A 26,676-nucleotide genomic window follows, 5' to 3' on the forward strand; every position below is an offset into this window, starting at 1 on the left:
ACAACCACAGCTCGACTGGCAGACATTACCGTGTACTTGTTTTTCTTTCTTAAATGGGCAGTTAAACCAGTGATCTGTGCTTTCTTATAAAGTCCTGTTGGCAAAACCCTAATGCATAAGCTGAAAACAAGTTGACGAAGTCAGATGGACTAATTTCTGCCACATCGAGGTGTCGGGTAGAGCTAAAGATAGAGAGAGTAGGAGCGAGAGAGGGAGGGAGGCCATTTGGCTGGCAAGCAGAACTGGTTTCATATAACCGGTGGTGGGTAAAAGTAGGTCCACAACCCATTTACTGCAGCAGAGGGATGGACACACTGATGTAATACACAGTGGTAGGAGCACAGGTCTGCACTTAAGTACAAGTGCTGAAGAAGAATTGGTTACAAAAAAATAAATAAATAAGAAGTGATCATATGCATTTAAAGTTCTCGTTGTTTCTCTAGTGTTATGCTTCATGCAGCAGCTTAGTTTGATTCATTTTTAATCAGCCTCAAGATTAAAGAGTACTTCAGCAATTTATAAATGTCTGTCCAAAAAACTTGGAGGACTCATAAGAGACGTATTTTAAAAAAAGAACGGTCAAAATCAAAACAGCAGAAGTTCAATTTCCAGAAATGCTGGATACTAAGATTCCCATGATACAACTGGATAACATCCTTAGTTAGACCTTCCCTGCCTAGTGTTCACTCATCTCTATCAAAACCAGTCCTTCCAACCTGTAGCACAGGTTTTCTGTGAAGAAGGTTTAGTCCTTAGGTTCAACCTAATGACATCATCAGAATGACATCATCAGACATGGCAAAGCTTCTCCAGAGCCAGACAACACGTTATACAACGGTTTTCAAATAATACTCAGCAAAACGAATAAACTGGTCTTAAAATCCATTGAATTCCCACTGGACCAACACGTGGTTCTGATGCTCACACCAGGTCGGCCTGCTACAGAACCCCCGGACGGCCAATGACCACAATCATTTTGCAAATCTAGTTGTAGTTGGATGAAACTAACAGAAATGTCATATTTACATTATAATTTCCAGATCATCGTCCAGCATGTGAGCTCTGAATGGCATCATCTCCTTACACCTCCTTCGTCTACTACGGCTTAGTGACCAATTAGTACCACCGACTTCTAGTATTCAATCGACTGTATTTTGATGAGCATGAACATTAACTTCATGGATTAAATTTCAAAGCCAAAAACCGCAGCCAGTAAATGGCTCTTCTTCATACGGTGTATACGTGTATTATTCAATTACGATTAGGCTTAAACTACACAGTGGCACAAAATTAACAGAAAAATACAATTAAATAGTTAACCGCAATTTGGGTAGAGCAATTAAACGTTGACTGAAACTTCTATATCCTGCCAACACTAGCGCCAGGTGCTCCCAGATGTTATAGAAATGTAGGAAAGACAAAATCCCCTGAAATCAAGGTCCTCTCACTTAATCTTAAAAAGTACAAAGCTTTAAAAAAAAAAAAAGTAGTTAGTTGACCATCAGTTAATTCTAATTATTATTTAATTATTAATCATTTTTTGAAATTACCAAACTAATATTTCCAATTGTTCAAGGGCCTTATTTGGTTTCCAGTGGTAATTCTTGTTTTCTTCCTTGACTTAACATAATGTGATTTCAGTGTTTTAATTATTGCTCTCAACACAGTTTTCTCGACTGTCTGTTGCTTTTCCTGTCAGAGTAAACAGCTCCTGAAGCGATGTCAACATCATTGGCTTCACTTTTACTGGCACCACTTGTTGTCGGCCCCAAATCCAAAGTCTGTGATTGCTTTCTCTCTTGGTTATTCCAACATGTTTTCTGATGACGATGGCGATGGAGTGATTTGCTTGTGTTACCACCAACGACAACAACAGTGGCTCAACCAACTTTACAAAAGTCTTTTGGTCTATGATGGATTTTTTTAATTCTAGACAGAAAGCACAGCTCCTCTCTGGTGCGTCTCTGGTCTCTTTTATCATTTTCCATCTTTCTTTTCTGTTATTGGATGTACTGTAGATATGCAGCCTCTCCCAGCTGCTAGCAGAAAGTCATGCTGACTGGCTGGCTGGCTAGCGTACTCAGCAGGCCGTTCTGCAGTGTGTTTCCAAATGTTCGATTATTGGTGCTCCAGATGGTTGTGTGCCGCGGTGCCTCTTGAAGAGTGTAAAGTTGTGTAACACTCAGGACACCTGGATGTAACTCCAGTTCTATGAGTGAGTAAAGTTACAGTTACTGTTTCAACACTGCACTGGTAAGCTGATATATAAAAATGCCATACCAAAGGTAAATAAATGATACACCAGACAAATACATACAGCCCAGGACTAAAATGTGGTGTATAATTCGTTAGCACAAACAGTAAAAGAAACATTTACAGTCAAAAAGTAACGTTAGCTTAAATCTAGCTGAGCTTGAACAACGAACAAAAATGATCTCCAACGAGTTGTTGAACACTTTTATCACCGAGAACTTACTTGTGCATTTAGTGTGATGGACAACAGCCGTGTTAGTAGCTGAGGTTGTCTGAGGTATTTAACCATAGTCAGTATTTCACCTGCAGTAGATGGCTGAACGTCCCTCGTCTGGAGAATCAAAGCTTTAACAGTATGGAGGTTAAGCTATGTGCTACTGTAGTCAGCAATGAAATATATTTTAACCAACTAAAAAAGCTTGTCTAAAAAACATTAGTATTTTAAGTGTACACTTTATTTAGAATATATTCACCGCTTTTCCTTACCTTTAGAAAAGCCACCAGACTCCCTTCACAAAAACAGTAATTGTACCTTGGAGAAGTTGCTGGTCGACCACTGCCTCGATCGCTCAGTTTGTTTGTGTTATTGTGTGACTACGGTGTCATACTGGATTAAAATGTAGTGAGAAAACACCAGTCTCACAATGACACTAACAAACTCATTGATTAACATATTGGTAGATGAGAAAGTTGTGTTTTTTGTGATGTAAAATGACTATTTTTGTCAGTATAGCTGGATATAACAGTACACTTCCCTGTTAGAAAGACTCCAAGGTAAAGTGGTGAAAATATTCTAAACATAGTGAACACTTAAACTGATACTGATTTCTTTAAGTGGGTTTATTTTTAGGTGGCCGAACTGCGTTATGGTGCTGACCCTGTCCACGGCGGTACATAGCTCAGTGCTGGTACAGCTGCTGCTTCTCCAAACTGAGAGGCCTACCCACCCCTGAACGTGAAACCAACTCTTCTCAGAGACAACCAATGAGTAAACGTTAGACGCAGTGGAAACTAACAATTTCAATGATGCAGCATTGAGGGGAAATCCACAAAAAGTATGTGGAGTGATAAATAAATAAAGTCAGGTACAAATCTTTGAGCTACTTTAACACATCTGAATCAAAGACAAGGGTGGTAGCATGTATGGGAGGGGAAACCCTGTGTGTGTGTGTGTGTGTGTGTGTGTGTGTGTGTGTGTGTGTGTGTGTGTGTGTGTGTGTGTGTGTGTGTGTGTGTGTGTGTGTGTGTGTGTGTGTGTGTGTGTGTGTGTGTGTGTGTGTGTTGGAATCATTTGCTATGAGATTACTTGCACCACACCTGCTATAGAGAGACGTACATTAACAACAAGCTCCAGAATAAATGGACTGACAAGTATTTATTCGCTTTGCTGGCTGCAGTGAGTATAATGAGTATATTTATAATGAGTAATAAACCAATGTGTCTGTTGTGCAACCAAAAGGCACCGAATGCTGTGGTGAAAGAATACAACTTGAAAAGTCCAATCATGGCTGGTTTTCTGCCACTTTTCCTGAGTAAACTGCAAACATATCTTCAACAACTTGCACATGCAAGTCGAGCTTTTAATGTAGATAAAAACAAGGGTGTGTTGAGAGTCTCAGGACGGATCTCATTATTTTATATTTTTAAGCCCAAGAGCAAAATCAGAGCAGAATAATTAATCTCACAGACTCAAATAGGCTCAAAACGACAGAAGTCTGAGGTATGGTTGTTTTCATAAATCACCTTTGTTGTGAAAAGTCAAAAATTAAAGATGTCTTTTATGATAATTCAGACAGTTTGTTTGTATAAAGGGGAGATGAAGTTTACTCCAAAATGAATAAACATGTTAAATACAAACCAATGGTTCCACTGTGTGTGCTTGTGTGAGTGTGCTTGTGTGAGTGTGTTTGTGTGAGTGTGCTTGTGTGAGTGTGTTTGTGTGAGTGTGTTTGTGTGAGTGTGCTTGTGTGAGTGTGTTTGTGTGAGTGTGTGAGTGTGTTTGTGTGAGTGTGCTTGTGTGAGTGTGTTTGTGTGAGTGTGTTTGTGTGAGTGTGTGAGTGTGTTTGTGTGAGTGTGTCTGTGTGAGTGTGTCTGTGTGAGTGTGTTTGTGTGAGTGTGCTTGTGTGAGTGTGCTTGTGTGAGTGTGTTTGTGTGAGTGTGCTTGTGTGAGTGTGCTTGTGTGAGTGTGCTTGTGTGAGTGTGTTTGTGTGAGTGTGTTTGTGTGAGTGTGTTTGTGTGAGTGTGTTTGTGTGAGTGTGATTGTGTGAGTGTGTTTGTGTGAGTGTGTTTGTGTGAGTGTGCTTGTGTGAGTGTGTGAGTGTGTTTGTGTGAGTGTGTTTGTGTGAGTGTGTCTGTGTGAGTGTGCTTGTGTGAGTGTGTGAGTGTGTTTGTGTGAGTGTGTCTGTGTGTGAGTGTGTTTGTGTGAGTGTGTTTGTGTGAGTGTGCTTGTGTGAGTGTGCTTGTGTGAGTGTGTTTGTGTGAGTGTGCTTGTGTGTTTGTGTGAGTGTGTGAGTGTGTTTGTGTGTTTGTGTGAGTGTGCTTGTGTGAGTGTGTTTGTGTGAGTGTGTGAGTGTGTTTGTGTGAGTGTGTCTGTGTGAGTGTGTGAGTGTGTTTGTGTGAGTGTGTTTGTGTGAGTGTGTTTGTGTGAGTGTGCTCATGTGAGTGTGTGAGTGTGTTTGTGTGAGTGTGCTTGTGTGAGTGTGTTTGTGTGAGTGTGTTTGTGCTTGTGTGAGTGTGTTTGTGTGAGTGTGCTTGTGTGAGTGTGTTTGTGTGAGTGTGTGAGTGTGTTTGTGTGAGTGTGCTTGTGTGAGTGTGCTTGTGTGAGTGTGTTTGTGTGAGTGTGCTTGTGTGAGTGTGTTTGTGTGTGTGCGAGTGTGAGTGTGTGAGTGTGCTTGTGTGAGTGTGTTTGTGTGAGTGTGCGAGTGTGAGTGTGTGAGTGTGCTTGTGTGAGTGTGTTTGTGTGAGTGTGCGAGTGTGAGTGTGCTTGTGTGAGTGTGTTTGTGTGAGTGTGCTTGTGTGAGTGTGTTTGTGTGAGTGTGCGTGTGTGAGTGTGCTTGTGTGAGTGTGCGAGTGTGAGTGTGCTTGTGTGAGTGTGTTTGTGTGAGTGTGCTTGTGTGAGTGTGCTTGTGTGAGTGTGCTTGTGTGAGTGTGTTTGTGTGAGTGTGTTTGTGTGAGTGTGTGAATGTGTTTGTGTGAGTGTGCTTGTGTGAGTGTGTTTGTGTGAGTGTGCTTGTGTGAGTGTGCTTGTGTGAGTGTGTTTGTGTGAGTGTGTGAGTGTGTTTGTGTGAGTGTGTTTGTGTGAGTGTGCTTGTGTGAGTGTGCTTGTGTGAGTGTGCTTGTGTGAGTGTGCTTGTGTGAGTGTGCTTGTGTGAGTGTGCTTGTGTGAGTGTGCTTGTGTGAGTGTGTTTGTGTGAGTGTGTGAGTGTGTTTGTGTGAGTGTGTCTGTGTGTGAGTGTGTTTGTGTGAGTGTGTTTGTGTGAGTGTGCTTGTGTGAGTGTGCTTGTGTGAGTGTGTTTGTGTGAGTGTGCTTGTGTGTTTGTGTGAGTGTGTGAGTGTGTTTGTGTGTTTGTGTGAGTGTGCTTGTGTGAGTGTGTTTGTGTGAGTGTGTGAGTGTGTTTGTGTGAGTGTGTCTGTGTGAGTGTGTGAGTGTGTTTGTGTGAGTGTGTTTGTGTGCTCGTGTGAGTGTGTGAGTGTGTTTGTGTGAGTGTGCTTGTGTGAGTGTGTTTGTGTGAGTGTGTTTGTGCTTGTGTGAGTGTGTGAGTGTGTTTGTGTGAGTGTGCTTGTGTGAGTGTGTTTGTGTGAGTGTGTGAGTGTGTTTGTGTGAGTGTGCTTGTGTGAGTGTGCTTGTGTGAGTGTGTTTGTGTGAGTGTGCTTGTGTGAGTGTGTTTGTGTGTGTGCGAGTGTGAGTGTGTGAGTGTGCTTGTGTGAGTGTGTTTGTGTGAGTGTGCGAGTGTGAGTGTGTGAGTGTGCTTGTGTGAGTGTGTTTGTGTGAGTGTGCGAGTGTGAGTGTGTGTGTGTGTGTGTTTGTGTGAGTGTGCTTGTGTGAGTGTGTTTGTGTGAGTGTGCGTGTGTGAGTGTGCTTGTGTGAGTGTGCGAGTGTGAGTGTGCTTGTGTGAGTGTGTTTGTGTGAGTGTGCTTGTGTGAGTGTGCTTGTGTGAGTGTGCTTGTGTGAGTGTGTTTGTGTGAGTGTGTTTGTGTGAGTGTGTGAATGTGTTTGTGTGAGTGTGCTTGTGTGAGTGTGTTTGTGTGAGTGTGCTTGTGTGAGTGTGCTTGTGTGAGTGTGTTTGTGTGAGTGTGTGAGTGTGTTTGTGTGAGTGTGTTTGTGTGAGTGTGCTTGTGTGAGTGTGCTTGTGTGAGTGTGCTTGTGTGAGTGTGTTTGTGTGAGTGTGTTTGTGTGAGTGTGCTTGTGTGAGTGTGTTTGTGTGAGTGTGTTTGTGTGAGTGTGCTTGTGTGAGTGTGCTTGTGTGAGTGTGTTTGTGTGAGTGTGCTTGTGTGAGTGTGTGAGTGTGTTTGTGTGAGTGTGTTTGTGTGAGTGTGTCTGTGTGAGTGTGCTTGTGTGAGTGTGTGAGTGTGTTTGTGTGAGTGTGTCTGTGTGAGTGTGCTTGTGTGAGTGTGCTTGTGTGAGTGTGCTTGTGTGAGTGTGTTTGTGTGAGTGTGCTTGTGTGAGTGTGCTTGTGTGTTTGTGTGAGTGTGTGTGTGTGTGTGTGTGTGAGTGTGCTTGTGTGAGTGTGTGTGTGTGTGTGTGTGTGTGTTTGTGTGAGTGTGTCTGTGTGAGTGTGTGAGTGTGTTTGTGTGAGTGTTTGTGTGAGTGTGTTTGTGTGAGTGTGCTTGTGTGAGTGTGTGAGTGTGTTTGTGTGAGTGTGTGAGTGTGTTTGTGTGAGTGTGTTTGTGTGAGTGTGTGAGTGTGTTTGTGTGAGTGTGTTTGTGTGAGTGTGTGAGTGTGTTTGTGTGAGTGTGTTTGTGTGAGTGTGTCTGTGTGAGTGTGTGAGTGTGTTTGTGTGAGTGTTTGTGTGAGTGTGTGAGTGTGTTTGTGTGAGTGTGTTTGTGTGAGTGTGTGAGTGTGTTTGTGTGAGTGTGCTCATGTGAGTGTGTGAGTGTGTTTGTGTGAGTGTGTTTGTGTGAGTGTGTTTGTGCTTGTGTGAGTGTGTGAGTGTGTTTGTGTGAGTGTGCTTGTGTGAGTGTGTTTGTGCTTGTGTGAGTGTGTGAGTGTGTTTGTGTGAGTGTGCTTGTGTGAGTGTGTTTGTGTGAGTGTGCTTGTGTGAGTGTGTTTGTGTGAGTGTGCTTGTGTGAGTGTGTTTGTGTGAGTGTGCTTGTGTGAGTGTGTTTGTGCTTGTGTGAGTGTGTGAGTGTGTTTGTGTGAGTGTGCTTGTGTGAGTGTGTTTGTGTGAGTGTGCTTGTGTGAGTGTGCTTGTGTGAGTGTGTTTGTGTGAGTGTGTTTGTGCTTGTGTGAGTGTGTGAGTGTGTTTGTGTGAGTGTGCTTGTGTGAGTGTGTTTGTGCTTGTGTGAGTGTGTGAGTGTGTTTGTGTGAGTGTGCTTGTGTGAGTGTGTTTGTGTGAGTGTGCTTGTGTGAGTGTGTTTGTGTGAGTGTGCGAGTGTGAGTGTGTGAGTGTGCTTGTGTGAGTGTGTTTGTGTGAGTGTGCGAGTGTGAGTGTGTGAGTGTGCTTGTGTGAGTGTGTTTGTGTGAGTGTGCGAGTGTGAGTGTGCTTGTGTGAGTGTGTTTGTGTGAGTGTGTTTGTGTGCGAGTGTGAGTGTGTGAGTGTGTTTGTGTGAGTGTGCGAGTGTGAGTGTGTGAGTGTGCTTGTGTGAGTGTGTTTGTGTGAGTGTGCGAGTGTGCTTGTGTGAGTGTGTTTGTGTGAGTGTGCTTGTGTGAGTGTGCTTGTGTGAGTGTGTTTGTGTGAGTGTGTTTGTGTGAGTGTGCTTGTGTGAGTGTGCTTGTGTGAGTGTGTTTGTGTGAGTGTGTTTGTGTGCTTGTGTGAGTGTGCTTGTGTGAGTGTGTTTGTGTGAGTGTGCTTGTGTGAGTGTGTTTGTGTGAGTGTGTTTGTGTGTGTCTCTGTGTGTGCTTGAGCAACTATCTTTGTGAGGACCAGTTTTAATTTGACACCACAGGAGTGAAGACATTTTGGGTCCTCACTTTCTCTTGACTTTGATTTAGGATTAACTTTATATTTAGGTTGAGGTCAGAGTTAGGCATCTAGTTGTGAAGAAGCGTGTGTGTGTGTGTGTGTGTGTGTGTGTGTGTGTGTGTGTGTGTGTGTGTGTGTGTGTGTGTGTGTGTGTGTGTGTGTCAATAAGTGGTCACTGGGCACCTGCACAATGTTTTTGCAACACAGAACCCCCCCCCCCCCCTCTCACCTCCATCCCCGTACGTCTCCACGCCGTACCCGTCCTGCAGCCCGTTATTCCAGGTTCCCTCGTACTTGGCCGGTGTGTTCAGGCTCTGCCGGACTCCGTACCGACCCTTAAACCCGTGAGTCCACTCTCCCCGGTAAGTCCACCTGCCCTTGGTCTCCACGCCGAGTCCGTGCCGCTTCCCCTGCGCCCAGCAGCCCTGGTACAGGTTCCCGCTGGGCCATGTGTACACCCCGACTATCTCGAACCCGTTCGACCACGAGCCGGAGTACTCGCCCTGGCCCTTGGGACCGGTGCACACGCCGTGGCCGTGGGCTTTCCCGTCCTCCCAGCCTCCGCAGTAGGTGCCACCATCGTCAAAGTCGAACCGACCGCCCGTCATTCAGAACCGGAGGGAAAGTATTGCGCTGTTGCTCCTGATGAAGTCCAGAGTGTGCAGATTGTTCTCCGGAGCGACGTGATGTGGACGGATGAGCCGGTGAGAACTGGACTTATCGGCGGAGAGATGGCGGCCGGTTCCACCGGTGGTGTTGTATCGGTGACTGAAGGCGGGACGTGGGAGGGTGAGAGGCGGCCGCTGCAGCTGCCGGAGTCGCTCCTCTTCAAAGTGATGGAAGACGCTCCCACTCCTCTGGAGTGAAGAGCGGTGAGCCGTCCGCGAGCTGATACGATGCGGTTTCCTGTCTGACTTTTCAAAATAATAGCCAACCAGTCAACGCTTCCGTTCCGGTGACGGTCGGAACCGGATGCACCTTTCGTCTTGTCCGTCCTGTTCTCGTTAAAGCTCAAGAATTTTCTCAAACTTGTCAAAAATCTTCACTTGGTACTAAAGATGAACTGATTAGATGTTGGGGTCAAAGGTCACCTGTACTCCAATTAAACCATAGACTTTATAAAAGTGGCTGGAAATATGGCTAATCCAGAAGTTCCCTCAGTGCCACTAGAGGTCGGCTCCAAAAAGCCTCCGGCTCCATAGACTCCCATTCAACTTCTCTCATCAAATCCAAAGTGAATCAAATGTTTCTACCAGTTTACTAGTTTGAGCTATTTTAAACTGAAGTCTACTGAGAGTTGTTTGTTTTCCTGCAAAATGTGCTGAAAGCCAAAAGTTCCCTGATGAGCCTTTGCATCATCCAGGGCGGGGCTCTCCTCGACACGCCCCTTTCTGGGGGAAAACATTGACATTGTGACTAACCCGTTTAAATAATAAGGACATGCTGAAGAGTTGCACCAACAATGATGTGAAAAACTCTTATCTCAGATTTTTTCCTGTTATGTCCTGAAAAAGATCCTGAAGACTGAAGTGACTAAGGAGGGATCAAATTAAACTTCTTCATCCATCCAGCGTGTTCTCTGGCCGGCAAAGTGAAGCAGTGAATGAAAAAATTAAACTGGCAGAGTTTACCTCAAAATGAACACCAAAGTGTCCCTGCACCAGCACATCTTCACCAACACGCGTCCTGGTCCGCTCATCCTTCAGATTTCACCTTGATATACGAAAAAACCTTGCTCTGCACGAAAAGGTGCCTGGATCTGCGCTACTTAAATATACTGTTGTTTTTCTGAAGTTCCCCATGCGGCCCTAGAGTGTGTTTGACCGGCGGTTAATTAAACCTGATTTTTCTGGTTGACTTACACCCTTCATGAATACATCAAGGTATTTGTCAAGATACAGAAGCTGCTCTCAGCCTGGTGGACCCCCCTGGACCGGACTTCACTCTGCCAGATTAAAAACCACGTTGACTTGACCTGATGAGTAAGATGTAATTATGTCAGGCTGGTTGTGTGCCAGTGTGTTATTATTTGTTATTGTTGTTGTTGTTTATTTTTTCCCTTCTGTTTTGTATTCTTAACGTTTCAAAGTTTCGTCTTGTTAAGTTGTAAAATAAAAATTAAAAAAAGTTGTTTTTCTGTCACTGTGTAAAATTTTTTTTTTTTTTTAAATCTTAATTTCACGTATTTCTTAAATTGAATGAATTTGCAGTTTTAAAGCCACCTTCCTGGTTTTCTTAGTGGCATACATGTATCTGCCTAAGAGTACAAATGACATTGTTTTTACTGTCTGGGCTTTTACAGCACTTCATTTATTATTATTATTGGGACCTTGAGTTAAATTGTCAAGCTTTCCATGGCAGCAGCCTGTTCAGGGTAATCATGAAGTGTGTGAGTCCTGGTAAATAATATGTGTGGCTTTGCCTTCAAAACCTTGTGATTCAAGAAACTTTTTCAGAACAAAAATATGTCAAATGTCTGTAAATAATTGCAACAGGTAGGAAATTAATGTGCCCAGATTTTTCCCGAGCAGACATTTTAAAAAGTCCAGTCAAAGCTTGTGATGGCTGAACTCTAAATTTAGAAGCAACACCAGCTGTTCTCACTGCTGCTCAAACAGCACATACAACATGGGCACTAAAAAACTAACGTGGAAACAAAGGTTATATTCAACAAACTAAACATTGTAAAAGCATTTGTTGCCGTTTGATCTCAAATGTCTCCTTAAAAGCCGGTTAAAAAAATAAATAAATAAAATGTAAAAATATCACAATATCACGTTTCCCCAGAAGGTTTAAGCAATGCTTTTATTTTGAAGGCAGAAACGCCACTCAGCCTGTTTTCCTCTGACTGTGAGCAGCTTGTTGTGGCTTTCTGCAGGCCAATCACATGAAAAGGAGATCAGCAGTTTCCATGGACTGTAAGATATGAATTACTGCTGCTGTTTATTCCATTAATTATTATAAAAGTGATGTAATAACAATACTTGTAAATGCTGTATCATAACAATGTGGAGTTCAGTGTAAACTGATATGCTCAGTTGCAAAGATACAGACTTTCTGCCCATTGTTCTGCATATCCATACTTCTGTGTCGATAATGACTTTACGACACGCTGGTGGTTTTATAAACACTACAGACAATCGGATCTGATGGATTATTGCATGATGAGGAAGGTCCTGAAATAAAACCATCGTACTGCTCTGAATCCCAGGTCTTGGTCAAATATATTTGATATTATTAAGTCTTTAGACAGTAGTTTGTACTTTTTGTGTCTTAATGTTTCACTTCAAGACAAGTTCACTCTGTTCTTCATCATTTTAAAAGTCAGATGGCAAAAAAAAACAATTATTGTCGTTACGGGTTATTTCAGAGTAAACGCCTGTAAACAAGTCATATATAGAAACTCAGAGAAGTGAGATGAAAGCAGCAACACTACACCCAGTGACAGCTGCTCTGAGCTGCGTCGCCATGAACCAACGAGCACTGCCATCTGCTGGAGAAAATAGTTTTCACAGCTCAGCCAGCTGCCGAGTTTTCAAACTGCCTCTTCAATAGTAACACCTGCGGAAGGAAGTAGTTGGTTCCCAGTTTGTGCGTCCGTCCATCAGTCCAAGTGTCCATACATCCAAGTGTCCATACGTCCATACGTACAAGTGTCCATACGTCCAAGTGTCCATATGTCCATCAGTCCAAGTGTCCATACATCTAAGTGTCCATACGTCCAAGTGTCCATACATCCATGTGTCCATACGTCCATACGTCCAAGTGTCCATACATCCATGTGTCCATACGTCCATACGTCCAAGTGTCCATACGTCCCATTTTCAGTAACGGTTTGTGGGAAGTTCTTCAAATGAATACATGTTAGTCTAAAATAAAGTCTTCACAAAACTCAAATCTAAAGAGAAGTCTGACATTCATAAAACTAGTTTAAAATAAGGAAAACTAAAGAAAGAAAATAAGAGGAACCGAGGACACACACACACACACACACACACACACACACACACAAAATATAAAATGATGTCAACTGAAACAAATACAACACCCAATCAAAAGGGAAAAACTTCAGGAACCTGAAAGAACCAGGATAAACTAAACAGCCACAGAAGCGAATAACAGAAACAACAAAGTCAAGAAAAGAAGAATCTAAATTGAACAAAGTGAAAAGCAAAATAGTACAAAACCAACCTGCAGCAGGAGAACCTCCAACAGAAGGACCAGGTCAGTTGGACCCGGCCGACCCTCCTGCCAACTAAAACATCTCCACAGGGTTAAACTCACCACGCCTGGAACGTTGCTGACCGAACAGGAGATGTCCGGAGACCACGAGGTCCCCAACACTGAAGGAGAGCTGAAACCTGGCACACAGCGAGAAGCATGTTGGACTGGTGTTCTGGAAGAAGAGCGATGATTCACTACATACCTGCAACAGCAACACGGCTCAGGACAGCTGAGAGAGAGACAATAACAGCAGCTGCTTTATACCCGGTGAAGAGCAGAGGGAGGAGTCAGGCCTCAGGCAGCCTGAGAGAGACTGGACGTCTGTGAACTGAGTGATCCACTAAATGCGTCTGTCCCAAACGCTCATTCAAATTCTTATTCACCTTCGTGTGCCTTCGGACAGTCGATTTTCCTTCAGAAGATTCCTGACTGGGTGAAATGATTTAAACAAGCAGCAGCCGCTTATTAAGAGCTGCTTGAATTCTTCAAATGCTTGTGAAAGGAGCTTCACAGAAAGGAGACAACGCCGTCCCACAATTGCTTGCAGCATCAACCTTTAATGAGACTTTAATACAAGCCTACAATCTATGCATGTGACACATCAACATGTCTATCTTGCAAGAATTTATCAATTGTTTTCATCCAGTCATATAATCAGCGTTAATGTCGATAAGTACAGGAGTGGACCGGAAGGTGAACGATCACCTGCTCCCTGAAAAAACGGCTTCACGTTGCAGAGGATCACTTTACCAATCTGGACTTTCCAACACTTCAGCACCAAAATTGGTCCATAAATATTTCAAAAGGGATTTTCAGTTGCATCTTAAAATAAAATCATCTGATAATAAGACTCGGGTAAATTCATCAAATGTTACGAGCACAGTTGGTGAGAACGTTCATGGAGGACATCTTGGTTCTGGACAGTTAATGGACTGTAAGCTGTAAGACAGCTCATCAGTATGTCGGTCAGATGTACCCACTTGTAAGAGCCCTCATGAGCACAACGTAACATCTTACATGGCCTTTCTTTGTGGGCAGCTCACGGACGTATCAAAGAGGAACAGTATAAGAGGTGGGGGGGGGGGGTCCGTGACAATTACTGGCAGGTACGTCTTCATGGTTCAAACACCTGAAGACGGCCAACGTGTCACTTCCTGTCGTGTGGAGACATGTTGATCCAGATATGAACTCCTGATGCTGAAGTCAGTGTCACTGAGGTCTGACTGGACACATCCAATCATGGAAGTCCATGGTTGGTCGGATGTTAAGATAGATAGATGGATAGATACTTTATTAATCCCGCAAGGGGACATTTTGTCGTTACAGAAGCATGTACAGGGCAAAGCAACAAATTACAGAATATAAAATAGAGGTAATAAAAAATATTAAATATAAAAAAAGTTTAAAATGCACATTATATACAACTTCTATACAAATAAAAATAGAGTAATATTACATTTTAACTAAACTAAACTAAACTAAAACTAAAAGTCCAGCTTAATGTCAATAAAACAAGTTAAAAAGAGTTAAAGTCCAGTTTACAGAGGAACGACTAAAATATAAAAAGAAAGTCCAACAGCTAAAATGAAACGTGTTGCTTCTGGTTCTTCCATCTTGGCCACCGTCCTCTCCTCCTCCAGGGATGCGGCCGTCTTCCTGCCCCGTCCTCCTGCCTGTCCTCCTACCCGTCCTCTTGCCCCGTCCTGCTGCCCCGTCCTCCTACCCTATCCTCCTGCCCGTCCTCCTGCCCCGTCTTCCTGCCCCGTCCTCCTACCCATCCTGCTGCCCCGTCCTCCTGCCCGTCCTCCTACCCCGTCCTGCTACCCCGTCCTCCTGCTCGTCCTGCTACCCCGTCCTCCTGCCCGTCCTCCTCCTTTATATACCGGCTCCACTAACTGGTGTCCACCTGGCGGGGGGGGGGGGGGGGGGTTCTGCCCTCCTGTGACTCTGTTGGCCGCTTCTGATTGGTCCTTGAAAGAAGCAGAACTTTTGCAGGTGCAGGAGCAGAGTGGCTAATAACATGCCTGATGAAATTGTAGATTATAAAAACATGCAAATAAAGCACGACATGCTAAAACCAAAAAAAAAAAGCAAATAATTTAAATTACTTTATAAGGCAAATAATACGGCGCAAAAATAAAATGGCCCACTTTCTGCCTGATGACACGCGTGTTGCCTCTCGACTGACAGAGACAGACTGCTACGACATCTGAGTCTCAGCCCAGATACAGTTCAAACGTTCCTGCTATTAATACACATGAACACACAAACACACACAATGTGACACGTTACATGTAATTGATGACACGTTTAATTGGCGGCTCCTGTCGGCGGAGCTCGGTGAACTCTCAGCCTCTAAACTTCACCGAGTCAGAAACTCTGTCGCGTCCACATGAACACGAGGAACCGGTTCAACATTCAGTCACTGCAGTCGCAGCAACGTGACACCTTCAAGGCCGCGGAGACACGTGGCAGAGGAGAGGAGAGCAGCTGCAGTTCCAACGGAGACACTTCAAGGAGTCTTCTGAAGCTACGACCGTTGAAGGCCTCGGTCCCTCCACGGCCAGAACCAGCAGAGGAGAAGCTGCTGGACCCGCTCAGAGAGGAGCTCCACTTACAGCTCCAAGAAGAAGCTCGCTGAGCTGCAGCTGAACTCCTCTGAAGCTACGAGCAGATCCAGAACCGCACGGTCGCATTCAGAACCAGCAGCAGGTGACTTTCAGACATCAGCTCAGATCCAATCAGAGTTCTGTTCCCGGGTCCAGATGTTCCTCAACACGGTGCTGCTGGTCCTGACCGACCTGGCGGCCGGTTCCTGGGCAACTCTTCCAGTTATCAGCGTCTCCTGCAAACAGCTCCACAGCAGCCGTGTTCAAACTCCCCTCGACCACCTGCTGCTCTGTGTTCAGGATGCTCAGGACTCATGACTCGTATACTATGTACAGTTGATCATCTAAACTATGAAGGAATCCTCCGCTGCTGCTGCACAGCTCATCAGAGAAAAGGTTCTGTTCATCATCAACACATTATTATCTAATTCGGTTGATATGATGAATATACAAACAGATGTCTGTTTACATGTTCAGCAGACACTGAACAGCATGAACAGTAATCTGGAGTCATGTTTCTGTCGTCATGGCAATTTCTGTTCACCTGGTTAATGTTGGTCAAATATTCCTTTCAACTCTGTTTTCATCTCCACACACTCCTGAGAAAAACATCCGCCATCTTCAGCAGCTCAACACTTCACGGCTCAAATAACAGCATGAAAAAATCAAAATACTCAATTCTTTGGCCATAAAACCAAAACAATGCGCTGAAAGACACTAAAACATGCAGGGTTTTTTTTAGCTCAACAGCTCAAACTCAAGTGGCCTGATCAAATTACCAACGAGGCTGCTTCAGGTATTAAAAGAAGTTCTTCTCAATATGAACTATTTCCAGTCATTCTTGGTGTTTCTTGCTGCCCGGCACCGTTCAGCTCTTCTTCTCAGACAGCCGACCCACATCAGCTCAGAGGGAGGTGGCAGCTGAAACCCCCCCGTGGGTTTAAAGATGGACATCACTGAGTTTGAACTCTACTTTTACCTAATTTAATGAAGTTCTGGATTTCCCTGCAGATCGATGAGTTCAGTTTCAACACACAGGAAGTCTTAAGTGCATCGGAGGAGGTCTGCAAACATTTGGAAAGTGCCACTGAGTGTGTTGAAGTCTGCAGCTTCTCAGCAGGTCGACTCTGTTATGAGGTGGGACAGGATAGGACCCAAATACAGACATAGAATCGAGTTCAGGTACAGAACAGACTTTATTTTCTGATGGAGGATGAGACCGAAGCAGGCAGGCAATCTGGATAGAGTGTGTGGTCTCCCGAGGTCCGACACAGGGCACCAGGCTGGATAGAGGGGGAGCGGGGTGCGGGTGAGTGGACGTAGCAGATCGTATGGACCGACCACCCAGGACTGCAGGAACCAGGGTTGATATAGTGTCGGGAGGTGATTAGTGGGATGAAGAACCGGTGTGTCAACCTGCAGGTGGTGATCAGCTGGATTGTCCACAGCTGTGCAGGCTGATCATGGGAGGTGTCTGGAGGCGGGCAGAGGAGGACAGAACAAAACACCAAGCACATGGCAAACAACAACAAACAGGGAAATGACAGAACACATCAGGAGAGGAGATCGGGGAACAAAAGGTGAACACACAGGGTCAGACAGGGATCCTGACAGACACATTTCTCTCCACTGAAGGCTGAGTCCTCCTCCTCTTTGTAAAGCTCTGCTCTCATGTCCCCTCTCCTTCTTCCAGGATGTTCCTGCGCTCCAGTTGGGGCTGGACCTGCATCTTCGTGGGCTCCTTCGTCTTCCTCCTCTGTCTCTGCTGCCTGCTGCTGGCAGAGGAAATGGCCGTGTTCTGTCTCTTAGCTTACTTCCCTCAGTTCCCCACCCAGCTGCTGGGGGGGTGCGCTGGGCTGTCTGAGTTGGAGGGGGCTGTATCAGGTCTGGTACCGTCGGGGGCCCGGCTGATTCTGCCCCGGGAGGCCCGGTCTGGGAGTACTGAACACCAAGACCAAGATCACCGACGCAGAGGACGCACAGCTGAGCCGTGATCACTGCAGTTAACTGGGAAAAAACACACACACATCCAACATTGGAGGGCTAAAACTACAATGAATTCAATCCCGGACAGACGAGAGGACGAAATGGGCTGAAGTCTAAAAACAGGGATTTTCTAAATGTATGAAGTCAATGTGTAGGAAGTCATTAAAGGGTGTTTTCTCTGAGATGTAATGATTGAGAGTCTTGACGGATGAGTCCAATCTGTCTCCTGTCCTTCATACAGACTAACAGCGGTTCCAGAACCAGATCAGTCGGACACAGAACCAATAAATGGAGAACTTGAAAGATTCCAGATTTGAATATGTTCTAACAACTCAAGTGCAGTGATGTATTATCAAGCTGATGGTAATTATTAAACAGTGTCCCTGTGAATAAAAACTGGTCTTGTTTTCACCAAACTATTCCATACAACAATTTAAACTAGTACAGAAATTAAAAACAAAAAAAACGCGTCTGGAGACCGATTGTACATTTTACAAACTTCTGCTTTTTCGCCTGTGAGACTAGGTGAGCTGCTCTGACAGCTGTTTGTGTGTAACAGCAGCACATGGAGCTTCCTGTCAGAGCTAACATGCTGCGCCGTCCAGCTGGCTGAGGTCCTACAACACCTCTTCAACCTGAGCCTGAAGCAGGAGGAAGTCCCAGTGCTGTGGAAGACGTCCTGTCTGGTTCCTGTACCGAAGAAGACGACTCCATCCGGCCTCAACGACTACCGACCGGTTGCCCTCACATCTCATGTGATGGAGGTGCTGGAGAGGCTGGTCTTGGCCCACCTCAGGCCGCTGGTGAAATCTTCTCTGGACCCTCTGCAATTTGCGTACCAGCCTCATGTGGGAGTGGACGACGCCATCATCTACCTGCTGCAACGAGCTCAGTCTCACCTGGATGGAACCAGTGAATCTGTGAGAATCACTTTCTTTGATTTCTCCAGTGCATTCAACACCATCCAACCACTGCTACTGAGTGAGAAGCTGCAGGTGGTGGGGGGGTGGACGCGTCCACCGTCTCCTGGACCACTGACTACCTGACAGGCAGACCACAGTTTGTCCGTCTGGGCAGTGTGCTGTCTGATACGGTGGTCAGTGGTACTGGAGCTCCTCAGGGAACTGTTCTGTCTCCTTCCTGTTCACCTTCTACACAACTGACTTCCAGTACAACTCAGAGTCAAGACATCTGCAGAAGTTCTCTGATGACTCTGCAGTAGTGGGATGTATAAGGGATGGACGGGAGGACGAGTACAGGGCAGGAGTGGAGGACTTTGTGGAGTGGGCGGGAAGGAATCACCTGCTCCTGAACGTGGCCAAGACCAGAGAGATGGTGGTCGACTTCAGGAGGAAGACGACGGCTCCACAACCGCTGAGAGTTCTGGGAGAGGAGGTGGACATGGTGGAGGAGTACAAGTACCTGGGTGTCTCCATGACAACAGACTGAACTGGAAGACCAACATCAATGCTGTCTACAAGAAGGGGATGAGTCGACTCTTTTTCTTGAGGAAACTTCGATCCTTCAATGTGTGCAGCGAGATGTTGGAGATGTTCTACCAGTCTGTTGTGGCCAGTGAACTGTACTTCGCTGGGGTCTGCTGGGGGAGCAGCATTGGAGCCGGAGACACCAACAGACTTAACAAGCTGGTTAAGAAGGCCGGCTCCATCATTGGCTGCAAACTGGACAGTCTGGAAAAGGTGGTGGAGAGGAGGACGCTGAACAAACTATTATCCATATTGGACAATCCTGACCACCCTCTCCACCTGCTGCAGGGACAGAGGAGGACGTTCTCCAAAAGACTCCTCCAGCTGCTGTCACAAGGACAGATACAGGAGATCATCCTGATACAGGAGATCGTTCCTGATACAGGAGATCGTTCCCGATACAGGAGATCGTTCCAGATACAGGAGATCGTTCCCGATACAGGAGATTGTTCCAGATACAGGAGATTGTTCCCGATACAGGAGATCGTTCCAGATACAGGAGATCGTTCCAGATACAGGAGATCATTCCTGCCGACCGCAATAAGAATGTACAATAACTCACCTCTGGCAAAATCCATCACACAACAATAACACTGTTGTCTGTTTCTTGGTTGTTTGTATATAATATATATATACTGTACTGTATATTCTGTGCATTTTATATTTGATATTTTTTACTGCTATTTTATTGCTTTTTATTATTCTATTATTATCTTATTGCTTCTGTATGCTGCTGTAGCGAAAAAAAAATTCCCCTCGGGGATTAATAAAGTAACTACCTACCTACCTACCTAACTACCTACAATGCTAATGCTCACCATGTTCACCACCATTTAGCCTGTTAGCAAGCCAATGATTGCTAATCAGCACTATATCCACAAATAATGATTTTGATCATTGTTTAATCTGTTGATTACATGTCCTGGACCCTCCAGCCTGTTATTACAGACCTTCATTCACTGGGACTGTTTGGACCCGGTCACTTCGTAGGGAAACGTTTCCAGCTGTTGCCTCCTGCTGGGTTGAGACCTTGTGTACATTTGAAACTACTGGACCCATTAAATACTTATTGATTGCGGAGCCCCGGAGCAGCCATGGAGGTAAAAAATTTTTTTATTTGTGCACACAAAATACTAAATCGATACGGTAACTTTGAGGATGCTATTGACTTTATAGTTGGTGGACTGACAGTTGAAGGAGGTGCAGTGAACTTCATGCTGAGAGGAGAAAGCCTGCTGTGTCGTGCTTATTTCTTATTTCATGTAGACAAATGAATTAAAACGTGCGCTCGAACTGTTGTCTCTGGCCACAATTAAGTAATTCATGCGCGAGTAGATTTTTTCTCCAGGACTCCGTCATTGACCGCCGTACGCGCTGTAACTCCACAACTGCATTGAGGAAAGAAACGCTTGAGCGGTTGTTATTGGTCCTTCAGAGGGGTTGTATGAACGTAAACAGGGTTTCCAGACTGGAGGAACAAACTGTGAGCGATCGATCAGCAGGCGACCGACCAGAAACACAACCGGACCATGAATTATCATGGAGGACTACAGGAACCACAACATATTCACATTTGAGCTGGAACCACATCTTTTTTCTTTTGCATTTTTCATCAAAGAATAATTAATCAATTATGAAAGTAGTTGGTGAATAATTTTGTAGATCAACTAATTAATAAATCAAATGATCATTGAAGCTCTAATCGACATTAAACACAATGTTCATGAGGTTAATTGCAATGTTCTTTTCAGGAAGCTAAAGGATTGTACACATTCAGCTAGAAAAATTAGTCTGAGGAGATTTAACAACAAACAAATTTCAATATAAAGGAAAAGTCAACAAAGTGAGTACAATTCATCCTGAGGAGAATATGAAGGTCTGGAACAAATGTAACGCCAACGTAACTTCACCATCAATGAATGTGCTGATGACATCACCAACCAAGGTGACACCTCCAGCTGTCTTCTGTTTAATCAACAGTCCAGAATCCAAACACATCCAATCTACTGTCATGGGACAAAAAGCAAATCCTCAAATTTGAAAAACTACAAACAGAAGATGACATTTTAGCTTCCAGAATTACCATAATCTGATCACAACACCGATGGATTTTCTGTCCATTGTTTGACTAATCGTGACAGCGCTGACCTCAGATGCACTTCCTGTTCAGTAATCAGGGATGAGACGAGTACTCGGCTGAAACGACTGTCCGCTACGGATCATGTACTTCTGACGAGTATCATCCGAGTAAATGTGTCAGCGTCCGTGTTGATGAAGGCTTCTAACAGACACTAGCTGTGTGCACACATCTACACACGTGGCCCCGCCTCCTGGTTTACACACTGCTGTCTGTGTCCAGCGACTCTCCTGGTTCATTTCTGTCATCGGCTCGTTTCCATCAGGTTTGTATAAAATATCGTTGTTCTAACCGGATGAGTTGCAGGTTCCAGCTGCTGACTCGCTTCTACCGGGTTGTTTTCCTTTTTTCAGCTTTCTCCTTCCACGACACACACACATTATTTGCTGAACAAAATATAAAGTACTTACTATAGCCCAACAATAACAATAAATATATCAACTTTTATATCTATAAAAAAAAACAACCCGTGTTGTGTAAATAGTTCTCTTCCTCTTGTGATAAAGACATTCCTCTGAAGCTCAGTTCAGGGGCTGTTTGCAAATAGTTTTCCAATAATTAATAAATGTAGCAACTTCTAATCAATCCATATTAATCTCCGGTTTAAATGAACAACTTCTGGTTAACACCCAGGCAATTCCAGCCTAAATCCTGCTGACTCCCGGACAAAGCCCCGCCCACTCCCAGATCAAGCCCCGCCCCATCCGAGTGAGGATTCTGTTTCCAAGGATGCAACTAAAAAAATGGAGAAAAAGTTTTGCTCGTACTGACATTGGTGGTATTTATCCCAATAATCTGACTGACATTTTCTCACAGACTCTCAGGAGACCATTTCTCTCCTAAATTTTATTGATAAAACATCTCCAGAAAGAAAATATATACAAAACTTCAGCCATTAAACAAACGCTGCGGAGAAACCGGACATATGAAATCAGCGCTCAGATATATCGGGAGGTCGAACCGTTTGCTGATTAGAGAAACACGGCGAGCTTCTTGTCTGGAAAACAGACACAAATAACATTTGAGGTTAATTATTTCCGTCGTTGCCATCTCTCCCTACGCACACACATCAACACCTAAAAAAACACATAAAACACATTAAAAAAAACGCAGGAGAAATCCTTCATTATAAAATGAACAGGACAGAAAGGCTGACATTGTGTACGTACAAAACGGTTCTGATGACCGTCCCGGACCGACAGGTCGTTCATGGCAAAACACAATAAAGGCAGAGTTTTGGTGTTTGTCTCGGGAAGATGGGGCCAAAAACTGGAAGAGCAAAGTCAGCGTTTGCTTCTTATCACAACAACAATACATGTTTGTGGTGTTTGTTCCTCAGTGACATAATTACAAGGTGAAATTCTGCCACACAACAACACAGCTGCAGTACTTTTATCTCTCCAGAGGTGGAGTAGACAGACGACACAGTGACATCACTTCCTGTTTATCACCTACACAGTAAGCATCAGTCAGGTTAACGTGTGAAGAGCAACGAGTCCACCTGTACACATTCAGCCTTCACTTGGAGAAGTTCTGAGGCAGTCCACTCAAGCTGGCCTCCAGAAGGTGTCCGTGTGGCGGGAGAGTCCGGGAGTAAAAAAACAAATCATAAAAAGCTGAAATATTTAAGGGTAAGTGAGGCAGAAGAAGGGAAAGAGAAGTCATCAGGAGACCGGGGGGATGGGCGAGTCGACAGAATCCAGAGGTTCCCAGTGAGAGTCCATCATGGCGTCGTAGAGCTCCTCGCTGCGCTGCATGAAGTCTTTGTTCCACAGCTCCACGTCACACTCCGGGATCGGCTCTGAAAAACACCACGAGCACCGACTTACTCACAGTACACACCAGAAACAACACACATACTGGATGCGGCCATGTTAGCAGCCAGCTGTAGTGAAGGGCAGAACCAATCAGCAGCCAGCGGTGATGTCATCAACCATCAGTGATGTCATCGTTGGTTTGTGAACGTTATGAATCCTCCAGTTCAGATTCTGTCCGTCACCATCTTGCGAGTTTGGAGCAGGAAGTGACCATATTTGGACGAGCTGGGGGAGGAGCCAGCGGTGGATCTGACCGATCTGATTGGAAACCTGACGATACTACGTCCCGCCCATCGATAGCTGTAACCTGACTGCACCACAGGCCTGTCAATCAAACAGACACGCCCGACACTTCTGCATCGGAACCATTTTACTGAGTCGGAAGCTACGAACTCTTTTATATCCGGTTTATGGGTAGAGTCCACCAGACTGAACCTTCAGGTATCTGGAAGGTATTCACTGCTACAACTTCTGAAAAGAACCCATTCAGCTGTTTACACATCATGATAAACAATAAACAATCTAACATTGGCAGTTGTTTCTGAATCTGTGGTAGCTTCATGTTTTTACCACATTATTCCTGAGCTGCTTTGACACAACTGGATTGTTTCCACCACACAATACAATCAAACAGGATCTTACCTTCTATGTTATCGTCTTCTATATCGGCAGCCTCTTCGGTGCTCTGCTGGGGAGTGACAGTGAACATTAGAAAATGTTTTTCACACTAAAAGTACACAGAAGATAAAAGTATGAATGTCTACATCTGAGTAGAGTGTACCCTCCATGTTCATGTCATTTCAGATACATTCAGTAAACAGCTCCACACGTCATGCTGAGGTTGTAACTTCAGATTCTGAGTATTTACAATTTCAGCATTACTGCCACAACCAAACAGGTCTTCTTGGATCTTCTTTTCTAATGAATGAGGGATTATTTTCAGATGGACCTCCAGAAAACTAAGAAGAAGGAGTGACTTTAGCTAACAACACCGAGATAACTGATGGACACATTTTATTCACTTTGGATTTGATGACAGAAGTTGAATGGGAGTCTATGGAGCCGGAGGCTAAAGCTTAGCACAAAGCTAATGGGAATAGCTATAAACAATTTCAAAGCAGACTTCTTCACAGTGTCCTGTCCTGTTTATGGTGGAGCAGTTTTGTAAAATGTGTCCTGGACTCATTTCTTCAAACACACCATGATTGAACTGAGGATTTCCTCAAATAATTCACAATTAGTGGACGAGAACTTTTCTCGTAAAGTGTTCCTTGAAGCGTCGGTGTGAAGGTGTTTCCCTCACCTCTACGGCTCCTGACATGTCGGTGGATGTGGGCGGCCCCATGGGGGGCGGAGGCACCATGTTGCCTGGGGGGGGGTAACCGTAGGCCCCGTAGTTGTAGGTGTAGCCGCTGTTGTAGCCGCTGCTGTTGTAGCCACCGTACTGGTCGTAGCCCCCCCACTGAGGGTAGTAACCCCCCTGACCCCCGCCGCTATTGCTGCCATAATAACCGGACTGTGTCTGGTTGTAGTTGCTATGGTAATTCTGGCCCTGGCCTCCATGGTAGTTGCTCATCTTCTGGCTGCAAAAGAAGAAATGCACCAAAGTTTTATTAATATTTAAGGGACAGAAGTATTTAGAAAAATGTAACATAAATGGATTGAAAAGTGAAGATTCAACAGTGAAATGAAATTCAAGGATTATTTACAGATGTTTTAGGCACAAGTTTTAATGACTCACCGGAAAATACCAACAAGACCAACTCCTATTACGGCACTGTTATCAAGTTCACCTCTGAGTTCATGGAGATGTTCATTTTATTTCTACTAGATTAATGGAGGAGCTACAGAACTACTTAACAGATAAAAAATATCTGGGAAAAAACCCCAGTAAAAACATATCTATATATAGATAGATATCTATATCTATCTATATATATAGATATAGATATCTATCTATATATAGATAGATATTTACAGATGTTTTAGGCACAAGTTTTAATGACTCACCATTAAAACTTATATCACATAAACTTATATGACTATATATATATATATACATATATACGTATATATATCGATCTATATATATACATATAGATCGATATATCTATATATATATAAATATTACTACCTAACAGTAAAGTACTTACAGATACAAACTTTATCAATAATCTAAAACAATGTATAGCTTTCACTTCTGGAGATATTCCTTTTTTTTTATCTGGATGTTTCTTCTGCTAAAAGGATCAACTCTATTCAAAATGAACCAAGTTGGAATAAAGTCCCAATGTGTGAAAGTATTCGGTTCAATGCAGCAGCAGCATTTAATTCACATTGTTCGTCTTCTTCTCTGTGTCTTACCTCTTTGCGACAGCGATACTGAGTCTGAGTGGCTTCCCCCCGAGCATCGTGCCCTGGCACTCCTCGATGGCTTTCTTCTGCTCGCCCTCCTCCCCGAACTTGACGAAGCCGTAGCCTCTGCAGGTCAAACAACAGTCAGGCCTCTGCTGCCCGACAACACACATTCCATACTTGGCATTTAAAAGCCACTTATAATGAGAAACAGAATATAATGGGTATTATTATGGTAGAACTGAAACTTGTTGTTTTACTTTTAACATGAGGTAGCATCACTTGAATGTGAGTTGCTCTTGCTTAGCCTATATGGGGAAAACAATAGTTTCAGCATAAGACGGCAGGAAAACATTTCTTCAGCCTTTTTTTTTTAAAAATAGATGAAGATGCATCGGTGGTCAACGTCCATAGCACTGCTATCCCAAATACCATTACACACACAGAACAGGAAATATCGTGTATATTATTGTATGTATCTTACAATAATATTTAAACCACAAGGTATCACACATTAAAGAAATTAAACAAATATTATGTAGTTCCAGGAATGATCTGAGGTTCGACAGAATACTTAAACTCCTCTAAAGTTGTCCGGTCCACCTCCAGCCGCCGACGTACCTCGAGTAGCCGTACTGGTCCGTGACTACTTTGGCTCCTTTGCAGGAAGGGTACTTCTTAAAAACTTGATGCAGCTGGAAGTCGTCCACCTCAGAGGCCAAGTCGCCCACAAACACTGAAAACTCCGGCCTGAGAGATGTAAAAACTTTCATCAAATGTTCTTCCTGTTTATCTGAAAGCTTCATGGATGTTAAATACACGTCTCCATGTGTTCTGTGGATGTTCTTCTATTTAAACTGGAAGCCTTTTAGAAGCTTCACAGTTTCTTCCTTTAGTCAGTCCCTCCAGGAAATCTTGTGATCGCAATAATTAACACAAATTCAAGCAAACTGAAATATTTGCGGGAGCTTGCAATTTTTTTAAATTCCTGCGCTATTTCCGTAAAAGCAGAATCTGTGCTGAAAGTTTTAACGACATGAAGTCTTTTCAAATAAAACTGACTTTATTAATAACAATAACTCCTCATTTCCAACCAGAAAGGCTCTGCTCCTGTTTTCATCACCAAGTAAAAGAAATTGGAACAAGAGGAGAAACAGGAAGTGACGGGGTTTGTGGGAAATGTGTTCTTCACATTAAAATGATGATTAAATGTTTGTGATCAAAGGAAGTGATTCCATATTACTGGATGTTAAATGAGTTTTCTCCACACGTCCAGTTGTCAGAGACGTCTCTTTGTTTGTTTCATCCAGCAGGTCTATGTGTTGAATGAACATGAATTAAACAGCATCTAAAGCTCTTATTTTGACAGCTGATGTCGTCCTTGTTTCTATATTCCAGTCACAGACGCTCTGTTCTGGAGACATACGCAGCTTTTTAGGAGTTTCTTCAAGTTAGATAAATAAATTTAAAAAAAGATGAATATATTTCTGTGATGTGCAGCGTTATTATTATCAGAAGTAATTTCATATTTATTCCTTTATCAGGTCGTGTTTAAAAAATTGCATTTATTCTTTCTCAACTTGCATTTTTTCTAATTCCTGCAATTTTACGTAAAAAACTCACTTAAAACTTCACAAATTATATAACAATTATGAGAAAATCCACCGCAAAATCAAACATTTTTGA

General features: G+C 43.9%; 2 protein-coding genes across 3 annotated transcripts in view; both read right to left on the reverse strand.

The window, feature by feature from the left end:
- Nucleotides 1-9,246, reverse strand: part of LOC138637253 (junctophilin-1-like) — a 29,265-nt gene extending 20,019 nt beyond the window's left edge. Inside the window, exon 1 of the mRNA XM_069725790.1 lies at nt 8,605-9,246. Coding sequence (XP_069581891.1) covers nt 8,605-8,983 — 379 coding nt within the window. The 5' untranslated portion in view covers nt 8,984-9,246. The remainder of the gene's footprint in view (nt 1-8,604) is intronic.
- Nucleotides 9,247-21,623: 12,377 nt separating this feature from the next.
- The window catches only part of trnau1apb (tRNA selenocysteine 1 associated protein 1b), a 13,417-nt gene continuing 8,364 nt past the window's right edge, over nt 21,624-26,676 (reverse strand). Inside the window, exons 5-9 of one of the 2 annotated variants that reach the window (XM_069725784.1) lie at nt 25,612-25,740; nt 25,000-25,116; nt 23,939-24,218; nt 23,278-23,320; nt 21,624-22,619 (exon numbers count right to left, since the gene is read on the reverse strand). In XM_069725784.1, the coding sequence (XP_069581885.1) occupies nt 22,483-22,619; nt 23,278-23,320; nt 23,939-24,218; nt 25,000-25,116; nt 25,612-25,740 (706 nt within the window). In that variant the 3' untranslated portion in view covers nt 21,624-22,482. Of the gene's footprint in view, nt 22,620-23,277; nt 23,324-23,938; nt 24,219-24,999; nt 25,117-25,611; nt 25,741-26,676 lie in introns of both variants that reach the window. The other variant, XM_069725782.1, reaches the window with a different exon arrangement.

Source organism: Brachyistius frenatus, unplaced genomic scaffold (genome assembly GCF_029030835.1).
Source record: "Brachyistius frenatus isolate BFR_SWC_R1_liver_20210118 unplaced genomic scaffold, ASM2903083v1 Contig_448, whole genome shotgun sequence".
In the NCBI taxonomy this organism is placed as follows: domain Eukaryota; kingdom Metazoa; phylum Chordata; class Actinopteri; family Embiotocidae; genus Brachyistius; species Brachyistius frenatus.